This window comes from Electrona antarctica, assembly GCF_951216825.1.
Source record: "Electrona antarctica genome assembly, chromosome: 17".
NCBI classification, from domain to species: Eukaryota; Metazoa; Chordata; class Actinopteri; order Myctophiformes; family Myctophidae; genus Electrona; species Electrona antarctica.
The window spans coordinates 12,510,072-12,525,174 of record NC_136798.1 but is presented as its reverse complement, the minus strand read 5'-3'; the positions used below and the strand labels follow the sequence as shown (position 1 = coordinate 12,525,174).

At 43.8% G+C, this 15,103-nt stretch overlaps 1 protein-coding gene across 1 annotated transcript in view; it reads left to right on the top strand.

Moving 5' to 3' along the window:
* Positions 1 to 15,103, top strand: part of LOC306941336 (nesprin-1-like) — a 149,346-nt gene that overhangs the window by 47,264 nt on the left and 86,979 nt on the right. The window contains 8 exon segments of the mRNA XM_079526753.1: positions 2,320 to 2,490; positions 9,004 to 9,330; positions 9,690 to 9,842; positions 10,644 to 10,811; positions 11,687 to 11,863; positions 13,514 to 13,660; positions 14,382 to 14,507; positions 14,793 to 14,969. Coding sequence (XP_079382879.1) covers positions 2,320 to 2,490; positions 9,004 to 9,330; positions 9,690 to 9,842; positions 10,644 to 10,811; positions 11,687 to 11,863; positions 13,514 to 13,660; positions 14,382 to 14,507; positions 14,793 to 14,969 — 1,446 coding nt within the window.

Genomic DNA, 15,103 nt, shown 5'->3' with positions numbered 1-15,103 from the left:
TGAGATTTGGATGAAATCTGTGCGACTAATATAAACAAATGGGTTTTGCAGAAATCGTCCTCGTGGTTGTGCTATAACTGGGATATGTGGAAAATGCAGGGAAAATGTTTTGCCATGGCCTCTAGGGAGTGCGCATACAAAGTTGTGTATACAGAATTGAGTGATATATGGATAAAATGTGTACGAGTAATCTACATAAATGTGTTTGCCAAAATCGGCCTCATGGTGGCGCTATAACAGGCCGTTGTGGAATATTTGGGGCAGAGGTTCGTCGTTGGCAACCAGGGAGTGTGTGTGCAACTGTGCACAATTTGGCGTGGATGTGGCCAACAGTGCCGGAGATTAGCGCGCACACACACGCACGCACGCACGCACGCACGCACGGGCGGGCGGGCGGGCGGACGGACGGACGGACGGACGGGCGGACGGACGGACGGACGGACGGTAGGCAGGAAATAGCATATATTTTAAAATATTAGAGAGCTTCCATGCATTATAGGGAAGTAATTTATTAGTTCCCACTGTCTCATGTTGGCTTCTACAGTATACAGCACGTGAATGGTCTGTTGCTGTTCACATACAATATGAATACTGTTGAGTCAAAACTCAGTAGTGGAGTTTTGCTTGGCATCTCAAAAAACTACACTTCCCAGGGTGCAGTAGCAAAATGGCCGCTGCTCATTAAGGAGACTTTAAAAGGCCATTCAAACAATCCGAGGCAGAGAGGAAAGACTACAGAAGGTCCAAGTTATTTCAGGAGTTCAGCACAAAGATGCCAATGGTTTACAACCTACATGATTTATGAACCAACTAATCAACAAATGAAGCCAACAGTTCAAAAGCAACAAAGTTGGAAAATGAAGTTGGATAGTTGGAAATCTTGAGTTGTCTCTAGTCCTTTGGAGTTGAAGAGGAAATGAACGTCACAAATACATTAAAAATCACAACCGTGTGAACTGAGTGGTGCAAGGTCTTATATAGCCTGATCAGCTGTGGTCTGACGTAATGTCAGTGATCATAGTAACCATGCTAATTTTTTTGGTACGAACACGGGTACACGGGTACAAAGCCAGTTGTTGGAGTGGTTTGCACCACTCAAAAATACAATAAACACTTTGTGCTGATGAAACACTTTATGGATTGAGTGACTTTTGCTGTAATAATATTTTCCAGTACTGTAACTTCATAATTAGGCCTACAGGAGTGGTTTTAAAAGTGGGCTACAAATGTGTGTACAAATTATATATGCATACATTTCCATATTATATTTATTTTCTTTCAACCAAATTCCAAATACAAACTGTTAATACTTCGCACAACTGTACTGTATTTTGAAAAAAATCCTGCTACATTAAGCATCCAGTCTAAGTGGAAAAACATTTAGATGTAAGTACACCATCTTTCCCTACTGCCATTATGGCGGCCAAAATGTTTACACAATGTCAAAGAAACCTTTCATTTTGATGACAGTGGCATGGCCGTGGGAAGATATTTGCAGTAGGAGGTGCTGAGTGTTCAGCAGGGGGTGCTGAGCGTTCAGCAGGGGGTGCTAGTGTTTAAGCGTCCGCCGCAAAATGCGCGTGCACGCGCCTCGTGCATGCGCATTTTCGCGCATTTTCACGCAGAAAAGTGGCTTTTACTTTCCCTCTCCACATGCATGAACAAACTGACACAGGCAATTAACCAGGATAAGGCGCCGATACTGTGATACAGCATATTTATTAGGCCTAGTAACAGAAATCTGTTTTTTTTTATCCCACGATTTTGTAACCCATTTTTCACCCCTGTGTCAATTATCTAATGTGATCCTGGGCTCTACACACCCTTCGCCAACCTAGTCCCCATATATGGGGGACATAATGTTAATCTGTTTTGATTAAAATTATTATTATTTTTCCCCTCCTGTCCGAGGGGGAGCTGTGCCTGGGGGGAGGGGGTGCTCCATCCCCCCCAGCACCCCTACTTCCCTCAGCCATGGACAGTGGCTAATTTACTGACATAATAACTTGAATTAAATGTTTTTGTTGAATCTATGTAATTGTTCTGGCCATAAGTTCTTTGACAAATGCACAGCTTTGAGAATTGTAAACCACCTGAACCGTATCATCTCTCTTATGGGGGTTACATTCAGCAAAAATAGCCGATCTACAAGGTCACAACTCGTCGCAGTCCATTGTCGGCGACGATACTTAGTGTCGCCCATGTAATCTGGTCAACTAAACGTAGGGCCCAAGGGAATAAGGTCAATTTGAACGGTTTAATTGTAGCGTGACATGATATTACTAATCGTGCATCATCTCTCTCTCTGTCATCTCTCAGGAGACCATCAAACAGCTGCTTGAGGAACTGAGGAGCATTGAGGAGGCTGAGAACCTCTGCACATCCTTCTCTGATTGGCTCAGCTCGGCTCAGAATAATTTCACGATGGTGATCGACAGTTCTGAACCTTTGGACCGGGTCACTATGGAGAGAAAGATGAAGAAACTGGAGGTATGCGATTCATTCAAGCTTGCGGTCCACAGTAATTACATGTGTAAAAGATTTGCACATTTGTGACCAGATTTGACTGAGGGGCTGCCATCGTGCAGCCTCCAGCTTTTCACCAGAGGAGAAAAACTGAATTTATTTATTCATTTATTCAAAATGAGTTAATAGCACAGGCAGACTCTTCACATACTAGAGCATGTCTGAAATAAATGCCAGAGCTGAAATCGACACGTAAATATGAAATAAATGCTTAAACATGTAGCTAAGTGTAATGTTAGAGTCCACAGAAGTGAACCTTTCAAGCCTGTTTTCTCAACTCGCTGTTTTCTCCAAGACATTACTCTATAAGCCAAAACTGGTGGGTCAAACTGAACAACCAATATGTCAATTTGAAGCTATGATTCCCTGCTTTCATACGACATGAAAAAAATAAATAAATCAAATGGCAGCCCCTCAGTCAAATCTGCTCACATTTATGGACCTATGTGTGTCAGTGAGATATTCGAATCAAAGTACATTGAATAGCTTGTGTAAAGCTGTGTGTAGGTACGGTAATGCACTGCACAAAACTGATGAGCTTGCGAGACTGCGGTTTTGCAGTGGGAAATGTTAACAAAAGCTCATCTGAGTCCAATATCCTTCCTAGCCAGCAGAAAATGTGCTTTTCTAATCTACGCTTGTGCCAAGTAACATAAGGTGCCTGTTTGTAGCATCAAAGCAGAGTGCACATTTGTTTTGGCAGTTGAGCTTAGGCTGCAGAATCTGCATGTGCAATTTTGTGTACCTTTAATATCTGGACAGTGTGCTAGACATGCATAAAACTTATACCGCTACAGTATGTCACAATTATAATTTCTTTGTGTGAAATATGGGCTTTGGTGCAAAATATCCTTGCTCTCTCTCTCTCTCTCTCTCTCTCTCTCTCACACACACACACACACACACACACACACACACACACACACACACACACACACACACACACACACACACACACACACACACAGCGATAATGAATAGAAAATCTCTGCCACACAGTTTGCTTGGCACAGTTGATATTGAGTGTACGAAGGAGGGAGATGAGTTTATGTGTATCGATCGTCTCTCTTTATGAAGACAAAGCGATTGCAGCTTTAGAGGAAGCTCGCTAGCAGGGAGAGCCCCCCCACCGTGTGCTAGAGGATGAAGAAGCACCAGTTGTCAGGATCCTGCTGGTACAGACACTGTAATTGATGCGGTTCCCTTACCACTTCATATCACACGTGTGCATATACTGTATGTGTGCACACACACACACACACACACACACACACACACACACACACACACACACACACACACACACACACACACACACACACACACACTGTTTTCTTTATTTTCTATCTCTGTCACTCTCTCTCTCTGTCTCACACATGCGCATGTACAGTACATACACACATACGCAATAGCCTGATGATGAAAGCTAGATGGTATCCCATAGAGTGTGTGTGTGTGTGTGTGTGTGTGTGTGTGTGTGTGTGTGTGTGTGTGTGTGTGTGTGTGTGTGTGTGTGTGTGTGTGTGTGTGTGTGTGTGTGTGTGTGTGTGTGTGTGTGTGTGTGTGTGTGTGTGTGTGTGTGTGTGTGTGTGTGGTATATGTATGTTTATCTATCTAGTTTATTTTTTTTACTTATTCATTTTTTTTCAGAGACACACACATCTGTTGTAGGCTTTGCAGTAATCCATGTCTGGCAATTATGCCTCCGTTTCTCTGCACTGGGACTGAAGTCACCACATGGGCCCTGCTAGCACTGCAGCCAGACAATACACTACGATCCACGCTCATTCTCCATGTCTTGATCATTATATCGACATTGGAAACGGTGATCAATGTCTACTATAATGTCAAGGGTGCTTAATGTAATTGGAGTTTTTTTTCTAATAGTGAACTCCACACCCTCTATATTCAGTCAAAAGGGGTTGGCCGATGGAGGGGAAAGGGACTGGTTGGAATAATGTGTTCCTTCCACGCGCTACGTCCAAACGGGGAAACTCCCCCCTGTCAGGTGAAATGAAGCGGCTTGGACGCTCATGTATTGAAGGAAGCATGAGGTCAGTCCGTTGCTCTCTCCAGGTTGGTAGAGGGAGTGTACAGGATTACATTAGATAATTGACACTGGGTGAAAAAATGGCTTATAAAATCGTGGGATAAAAAAGGGGGGGTTGGCCAAAGTATCTAACCCCCTCTTACAATGAAGGCAAAAGCATTGCAATTCACCTGATGGATCTAGATTCTAGAATTTACCGTAAAGAGCAAGAAACAGACATTGCACCAAAAACACTAGGTCAAATCCTAGCATATAGTGAGATCCAGCTGGAGGTACTGGTCCTCTGTAGTGGACTTTCCTTTTTCATTAATTGTCTCCACCAGGCCGAAGGCATGGGGAGAGAGTATGTTTTGCACTCCGTCCGTGTGTCCGTCCGTCCTTCCGTCCGTCCGTTATCAGCTTATCTCCGGCACCTCTTGGCCCGATCCATGCCAAACTGTGCACACACACTCCCTGGATGCCAACGACGAACCTCTGCCCCAAATATTCCTCAACGGCCTGTTGTAGCGCCACCATGAGGCCGATTTAGGCAAAACACATTTCTGTAGATAACTCGTACACATTTTATCCATACATCACACAATTCGGTATACACTATCTCCATAGTCATGTGATCAACACGGATCTGCACAATTTCCCATCTTCCATCCTGATTGGCTAAGATTGGCTTCCAAAGCTCACATGATGAGCAGGTCCGTTTCGAACAAAATGCCACAAATCACAAACACAGTGTCCAATTTCCATGAAATTATACACACACATTTCCACTAGGCCGAGGACGACATGCCACTATTTCTTTCCCAAATCAGCCTCACGGTGGCGTTATAACAGGCCAATTCCTGTTTTTACCTATAACTGCATCGATCTGTATACAACTTATGTATGCGCACTCCCTTGAGGCCATGGAAAAACATTTTCCCTGCATCCATCCAAATCTGCCGGTTATAGCGCCACCATGAGGCTGATTTCTGCAAAACACATTGTTAGTCGCACAGATTTCATCCAAATCTCACACAAATCGGTACACATGATCTCTGTAGTCATGTGATCAAGACGAGCCTGTTGGATTTCTCAGATTCTACACTGATTAGCTAAGATTGCCTTCCAAAGTTTTGTACAAAATGCTGCACATGTCCTGCTCATCCAGAATTCTATCCTCAGAGATGCTATGAGTGATCTGGCTCTGCATTTCCTCAACAAAATGAAGAAAATTGTTGCAAGAAACAAACAAACAAACAAACAAAAAACCATGTTTATATTACTCCTAAACATTTTGCCAAACATTACACAGACACACACACTCCTATCCTCCTGGTGGAGACCTGTGCCCAGAAGGGCACCTTTTCTAGTTTGCATTGTATTTGAGTAAAACGGTATGGTGAGGCAACCACACCCACTTAGGGGACATTTGTGTACCTTTCCGTACTAGTGGCGTTGGATTGTCAGTTCCAATGTCCCCCCTTACAGACTCATAGTTACACACTTTCAAGTGAAGTCTGTTAGGACTTTAGGGCTGTTCTATTTGAAATCGTTAAGTCAGTGAGGGCTCTGGCAGAGCCCTTTTTGTCGGCATTGATGCAGACTTTGCCTAAGTAAAGTAAGTAGTAAATAGAAATTACCCACAGTTCATATCTTTGTAATGTTAAATAAATGTCATCAAACAGTAGGGGTTTCTGCACCGTTCTCAAAGAGGAATGGAATGGAGGAGATGTATTTAGTAAAGAATAGGGGACATGACATAAGAAATGAGAAAAGTAAATTATATATATATATATTACTGTGTATGTATACAGAATATACAATTTAAAATTAATAATATACAAACCCTAATCTAAACTCAAGCTAAAACACACATCATAACTTAAAGAGAATAATAAAATAAGGACAGTCCTTGTGATCAGAGCAGGCAGACAATGACTGAATGGCTAATCTACTGCCGTAGAAGGTCAGATTAATAATGTCCTGCCTCCAGGATCTTTTCCACCCTGATGTAATTGGAGGAAATGATGTTCAGGGAATGAACAGTGTAAAATATATATTTCAGTAAATAGAGCTCTAGAACTGACTCACAGACTTTGTTATTATGCATTTACAGTATGAGATGTGCCATTGAAATTCTAATTTGAAAATTAAGTAGTAATATAAAGTTGTTCGATTTATGGAACCCATGTACAGTACGTGCTACACTGTATAGTGAACCATAATGATTTTTTCCTAGAGCAATGTTCCAGTAGGTTAATGGTCCAGTGGCTCCACTAAGTACATTATGTACATGTACTACAGTTAAACCTCACGGCAGCTACATAGAACCAAGGTACAGTACCATATTTAACTGCAAAAGGTTCATTAGATAGAAGTAAAGAACCATTTAGCGCTTCAAGATGTTCTTCAAGGTGTGGTTCGATAGGTACTGTAGTAAGTACTTTCTGACTTGCAGACATGCCGACTTAACTTGAACAAGATATTAGTGCGTTTCAATATTTCTTTATAGTCTACCGGGGGTCCATAAGAAAACATACAAGACATACTGTGACAGGAAAATAAAACATGCAGGAAATCAACCCTTGATCACCAAACTGCACTTACAACTGTGGGGCGACTGTGGCTCAGGAGGTAGAGCAGGTCGTCCAATGATCCATGGGTTGGCGGTTCGAATCCAGGCTCCTCCTGTCTACATGTCGAAGTGTCCTTGGGCAAGACACTGAACCCCAAATTGCTCCCGATTTGCTGGTTGGTACCTTGCATGGCTTCCGCCGCAATCGGTGTATGAATGGGTGAATGTAATGCACAATCTATGTAAAGCGCCTTGGATAAAGGCGCTATATAAATGCACCATTTACCATTTACAACTCACGACTATACAGAATGTCCCCCTGCAGTACTACACAGGACAGACAACAGAAAAATAGAAAGTTAACACATTAGGTCAAATTTGATAATATGATATTTGCTTTTCTAGGTATTCCAAAACGATGGGACTATAGAGAGCCAGTAATCTTACTGAAGGCGATATACAGTAACAGTACAGTACCTGGTGGCCGGCCTTATAGCTCAGTGGTTCCCAAATTATTTCATGTCAAGGACCCCCAAATGAGCACTTATCATGCCTGCGGACCTCCATTTGAAAAGATATGCCAGGGACCCCCATAAGAGAAGATTTGTACAGCTCTAGCAATGATTCTCAACCTGTATGTTTAATTTCAAGGACCCCCAGTTTGACATAACAAGACTACAGATCCCCATTTAATGGCATTTCTGGGACCCACATTTATATTGTAAAATCAATTTTAATATAACTCTAACTCTCAGAGTTACAGACCCGTAAGGGTCCATTTGGTTCCCCTGGAACTCTCAAGGACCCCTGGGGGTCCCCCGACCCCACTTTGAGAACCACTGAGCTCACTTATGAACACAATTGGGTATGCAATTGAAACACTGGTTGTCTCATTACAGCGATAATACAGGCACAATGGCGGTGTTATTGACATGCTGAACATGCCTGTGAGCGTTCGTTGAAACAGGAGCAATGAACGTGCATAGAGGGACACAGATCTTGTTATTGCATTATCAACAGCGATAGCTGGAGACCTGGGGTTGTATAGGTATATAGGTTCTCTCTGCTAGGGAAGTAATAGCCTGATGATGAAAGCTATATGGTATCCTATAGAGTGTGTGTGTGTGTGTGTGTGTGTGTGTGTGTGTGTGTGTGTGTGTGTGTGCGTGTGCGTGTGCGCGTGCGTGCGTGCGTGCGTGCGTGCGCGCGCACGTGCGTGCGTGTGGGTTGCCCTGGAAACCCCTGCTGCTGCTACTGCCTGTTAAGGGTCCTTATAATTGGGCCCTCCTTTCAAATGATTCACTGTGGCTCTCTCCACACGCTGCATGGTCACGCGGTGTCCTCTGCTGTCTCATTGAGGTTCCGGCATGCAGGTGTTGGCCTGCCGGATGGGTTCAAAGCCTTCCTGTTGGAGTGCAAAGCCTGTTAAACTCACTGTCAGGATGGCCTCAGGTCAGGTGGCTGGGGCAGCGCCGGAGGTGGATGGGGAAAAGGAGTGCTTGTTACGTTGGTTGCAATGTACTGTAGAACTCCTAATCGAAACAGCTGGGTCTCCTAATGTTGAGCATGAAGCACAGAAACAATTATTTCATGTTGGTGGATAACTATAGAGAGGAACGTGTTTTTCTTTTTTTGCAAGTCATGTGGCAGGTGCTGTGTAACTGCATCACCTCTATAATAAAATTAGGAGAACCCAGAACAGCAGATTCCTTCAATGGAATTCAGCATTATAGTTGACATTTTGTGATCAGTGGAGAGCACCCTTATTCAAGCTCATGCTCTATGATGTATGGCGACAGAGATGACTTGAGCAGCATCCACAGTGAATGTACTGTAGGCTATTTATAAATGATGAGTCCTGTCTTCCACCTAGACTCTCCAGGCTGAGCTCCAGCAGGGCCATGGCCTCCTGAAGTCCCTGAGGGAGAGGGCGGAGCGAGCAGCGGGTTTCCTGGAGGAGGCTGGAGCCGAGGCATTAGGCGGTGAGGTGGAGGCCCGGCTTGCCCAGCTGGAGGAGCTGGCTGGCGGGCTGAGGCAGGAGCACAGCTCCCTGGAGCGGGCGGTGCTGCTGGCTAAGGAGTTCCAGGACCGGTACAAGGCTCAGGCCCAGTGGCTGGTAGAGACCAAGGCTCTGCTCAGCAGCCCACCAGAGATCAAGGCTGAGCTGTACCAGAGGAGAGCCCAGCTGGCCAAGTACAAGGTACTATAGCAACAAAATATGTAACGTCTCATCTCAACCTCCACATCTGGCCTGTATGTAAAAGGGAATAATATGCAGTGGTGTACAGTACAGTGCATAGTGTTGTGTAAGAGGAATTGTGGTCATGGTACCAATTAATTACAGTGACATGCTTCTGCATTATAGGACGTTATTTTAGCCCAGACCTCAAATTCATCATAGCTGTATGGAGTATATGAAATTAATCAAATTACTGCATGTTGGAGTTAATTAACTGAAAACTATATTGAATTATATATACAGGGTATGCATTGTATGCAACTATAGTGACCGTTCAATAACTGGTCTGTGGATCGGTTCTCTTGTCCTTTATGCCTCAGGCTCTTCTTCAAACGGTTCAGTCTCATGATGGTGCGATAAGGTCCGTGGTGGAGAAAGGAGAGGCTCTCCTGGCTTCGGTCCACTACCCATCCATCAGAGATAACATGAACAGACTGCACAACGACTACACTGAACTCTGTAGCACTGCCATGGTAAGGAGTGGACACTGGCTCACATGACTTATCATAAGGTAGGACATGTCACATGGAACAATGTGAGGGCCATGATCCCGTAGTGATGTCACTTATCATGGAAGGAAATATACAGTAGATTGAGGATAGGAGATGAAGGTTTATAAGGATATATTTATTAGTTTTTCTGCAAATGTTACCATTTCCTACTGAAATAGGGCCCTTAGTTATGATCTTAGCTTTGATCAGTTCCTCTATGGAATTAAGTATAGTAACTCCTCTCAAAAGTAAAGGAATACATATTTAAGCTTCTAAGAAACTACAGTACAAACTGTAAGTTATGTATTTATAAAGTTGTTAATTTCACTATTGGCAAAGAAATTAGATTTTTTTTCCAACTATTGTTTTACAATTGTTATAATCTGGTATGTACTTTTGTTTAAGAACGTTTGTTTTAGAAGAAAATGTATGTTAATGTTAATGAGTGCAAAGTATTAAACCCACAGCATTTAAGATGCTCTATTTCCCTAATTTTGAGAGGAGCGGACATCCAGGAATTTAGCACACGCAGAGTCAGAAGGCATCCACGAGTTTGCCTGCCTCTGAGTGATAAGAGCAGACCTATGTAGGAAAAAATAATAAAATTACCCCAAAACAGAGCTAATACTTTAAAGGCATGACACAATTGTGATGGACATTACGCAAAAGTCAGGACTTCATCCAATGTTAGTTACAGTATGTGTTTAATTGTAGTAATCATCAAGGATATTGTGTGTGTGTGTGTGTGTGTGTGTGTGCGTGTGCGCGTGCGTGCTGCTCCAGGTACATGTGGAGAATATGGAGGGCCAGGTGAAGGAACAGGAAGGGTACCACAGTGAGCTTCAGGAAGTGGAACGCTGGCTCCTCCAGATGTCCAGCAGGATGGTGACTCCTGACCCCACTGTGGGCGGTGGCTTGGAGGCCGCCACTCAACAGCTGGCCACACACAAGGTGACCACCCTCTTCTAATGCTATTGTCACTGTGGGCTTGAATGTCCAAGCTACTGTTTGGAACTCTGTTCTTTTAAAATATATTTGCTTTAAACTCGTAATTTTCTGTACTGTGGTGTTTAATCATTCATCGATTTGACAGAATCTAAAAAGTATTGTAGTGTATAGCCATTCCCTTCCACTTTCTATTGTCTGTGTTTATTTGACTCCGTTTCAAGGTCACCCATGCTTGCTCACCAAATGGCACTTGATTTGATTGTATGATTAGCCTGGCTCCAGCCCTGAATTGCTAGCCACGGCCATTCAAAAAAAAAATCTGGCAAAGTGCCAATACAGGTCTGGTGGCTCTTCTACGGCGGGGTTAGTCTGCATCGAAAATCTGATGCAGCAGCTGATTGGCCATCCATGTCGTTTCAACTCGATGACGTCCAACGACAAACATGGCTGCCCCAACTGTGGTAACTTGCGAGTTGCGACCGTATCAATCTGGCTATTAAATCGCCCGATGATAAATAGTTTATTTTCAGAAACGACAGGTTTTAGACACATCATCATCCGACATATTTTACCGCGTTTGTTTACATGCTAGTAGCGCTCGTTGACCGCATTTGTTTTGTTAGCACCCGGGTTAGCCACAATGATTGACAACGACGTCATCTGCTTTGCGAACCAATCGCCGAAGACTGCCGCTTTGGCAACGCCCATCCCAGAAACGGCTGCCGTGGGACGGGGCTTTCAGTCTGAATAATGAGAGTGAGACGAAATTAAAATTCAGTCTATTGTATGATGTCAATCTGAGATGAGTCCCAGCTCTCATCCACTAATACTGCAGCCCATTACCCTCCCACTAACCCCAGCCAATCTTGTCCTCCCAGGCCATCATGGAAGAAATAGCTAATTTCGAGGATCGCTTGTCCGGCCTCAAGGAGAGAGGAGACGACCTGGTTGGAGGCTGCAGTGAGCGTGTGCAGAACAGGCTGAGACAGCAGGTCCAGGCTCACCAGCAAGGCACCAAAGACAGCTACTCTGCCATCTGCAGCACAGCACAAAGAGTGAGTAGTGAGGAGACACTGGAGTATAAGTCATTACTCCATGGACTTTTGGATTTGGTAATGAAGCGATTTTACGTATAATGTGAGACTCAATATGCAGTTGCATAGAGCACGTGCACACACACACACACACACACACACACACACACACACACACACACACACACACACACACACACACACACACACACACACACACACACACAGCAGCATGTCCTTACACATTTAAGACACACTACATATTCATGCAGTTAATATTCCACCAGCCTAGGCATCCACTTAATCCTAACCCATTCTGACACCTAAACCCTTCTCTCAAAACAGCCCTTCGCTGCCAGTGTAGAGGGCACAACCAATTAAGGCTGCCAAGCGCAGTGCCACAACAGCCATACGCAGCCACAAGTACCAGCCAAAACCACTCTCTCCGCCTCACCATATTAATCTCCAAGCGTCCCCTGTCAACTCTGTTTTTTCATGCCTCAGCCAAAAGTGGTCACACACCGCTATTCAGTAGGGCTGGCAAGCCCCCTAATCCAGTGCCGCTCTGTCATTTTGGCACGCTCTCCTCCTCTCCTCTCCTCTGTCATTGTGGCTCACCTATAAACACACCACTTCCTCCACCGCCACCATCACCAAAAACCACTCACAGCCAATCTGGCAACTGGCGTGTGATCCAGCCATACTTACAGTATCAATACAGTGCTGCCAGATCTACAACTCCGCTTCCAGATCCTGCACCGACTGCCAAATCAGTCCCAGCTAAGCCCAGCTCTAATATCCTGCGGTCTCCTGGACACCCTGCCAACCTCCTATACCCTCTGCCAACTTCGCCAGGCCGCGTGCCAACACATATCTGTTACTGACCGTGCACCCCCCCTTGGGCTCTCATATTAACACTGTCAATCAGACCCTGCTGTTTCTCTCTCCCCTGGTGGGCATTGACGCCTCCACATTCAACACCTGTCAAATACAGCTTTGCATAACGGTTTACTTCTCGGGGGTTGTATTGTCTAATGACATCAAAGGGGTATTTCTTTATTCACTGGAATGTTGTAATTAATACGTTTCATTTGATTTTGATTGTGTGCATTTTTTAATTATCTCCGCCAGGCCGGAAGGAGATTATATTTTTGGCTCTGTCTTTTTCTGTGTCTGTGTGTCTGCATGTCTGCGTGTACCCCCATTTTCCTGAAAATCATAATCATTTTTTGTGTCTTGTTCTTGTGTCCTGTTCTGCACTCACCCTGATAGTTCTATTCTTATATTTGGTGTTCCTGCCATGCCATTTCCGTCTCCTCGTTTTGTACAATTACAATACAATTCATTATTATGATTTTTTTCGGAAAGGGTGCCGGTTTTTGGTATACTGCTGTTCAAAGAAAAACGGTGTTGCTGCTGATTTTGCTTTCTTATGCAAACTACTGAGCAAACAGTGTCACAGATGGCATAGGATTAAACTTGATCACATTTTGCACAAGGAAGGAGTCCAACACATTAAACCTAAGCAGCCTACTGTTCATTCCATCCAATTTTCATTTTGCTAAACGGCAGACAAAAAAAATGTAATGGTGTGAAAGCATATCCTGTGAGTGATTAGTGATTAATTTATGCAACCTGTGCTCCTATTTTCCTCCCATCTGTGCCTGGTAGGTGTACCAGAGTCTAGACCGGGAGTTACAGAGACATGTGAGTGTACAGGACACTCTGCAGCAGTGTCAGACCTGGCTGGCCTCGCTCTCGGATGACCCTGAGCCTCCTGCACATCCACCTCTCAGCCTGGAGGAGGCGCTACAGCAGGTATCTTAGAGACAACTATTTGAATTATCGTGTGTCTTATGGAAAATATAAGCCTGATTGTAGCATCTGAAATATATATATTTTTGAAATAGACATCAGCAGCTGTCTTTGATGACTACTACTTCTAAGTTCTAAGGGTGCATCACTGCATCTGCATGATTATACCACAAGTGTTTGAAAGGTGTGCATAATATAGGCAACAGTAGGAAAAGCAGTTTTTTCTCTTTGAACTGGTACAATTTGCGTATACAGAAGTATATGTGTAGTTGATGACAAGACTTAACTGGGTCCTATACCATTGCAATCACACATATAAATATCTGAACTGTTCATGAGGAGGAGGATATAATCATACAAAGAGCTATAATGAGTTGCCTAATGTATGTGAGTGCTTGTTGTTTCTGTTGCTAGGCACCATTACCGTGGCACAGTTATCATTGATACTGTTAATGCTTTTATTGATTCAGATGTAGGGTTCATTTTGTTAAAGTTGTGATATTATCTAACATAAATAAAAAACATATCAGACAGTCTACCAAAAGGAAATGCATGTATTTAATTCAGTATGATGAGAAGCAGTGATAAGACACATCCCTACTTGTGATAAAAAAAATGAATGACCAGAGGGGGTTTATCAAAAGCAGAGGCATGTATCAACCCCGTCCCCATCCCCTCCAGCCAATGAACCACTGTGTACTGTACGTGTGTTGTGTGCTATAAGGTGAAGCATGAAAGAGCTCTACAGGAGCAGGCCAGTACCTACTTCCAGCTTGTGTGTTCAGCCTGTGACCTGTCGGAGGCCAGGGTGAGAGAGACCGCAGGCGCTATACAGCAGGTCAAACTACAGGTTAGTTCAATACAACCACTCCTAAAGCCCTGAAATGGCACAAATGGATACGTCTGTCATTTCAGTGACAGACGTATTGCCTACGCTTACTCAGTGTTTTGTACACGTACACGTACAAATAGTGGATAACACTATGGTTTGTCCATGACATGTATTGTCGACCCATAAACAAAAATGCACAGCACAAGTACTAAATCATTGTAAATGAGACATTGGTTAAGAGTTTTTATTGCATAATGTTACTGTTAGTCTATCCAAATGTACTTTCTTTTCCCTCCTGCATAGATTGAGGAGCGCATGATGGTGTGTGAGGAGGTGACGGACAGCTGGAGGGACGTGGAGGAACAGAAGGCTGATCTGGACGCCCAGCTGAGAGAGACAGAGCAGCAGCTCCAGAACCTCACCAGGAGACCTGCAGAACTGGAGCCCAAGATCGCTCAGAACCAGCTGGACAAGGCACAGGTACTGCAGGCCGATGAGTTGTCTATTGTACATGAATCGTGTGTAAGATTAATAGACAAATCAACTAAATTGGGTGTGTGAGAGCATTGAATAAATTATTATCCAAATTAATGTTGGAAAAAATGGAAAAAAAT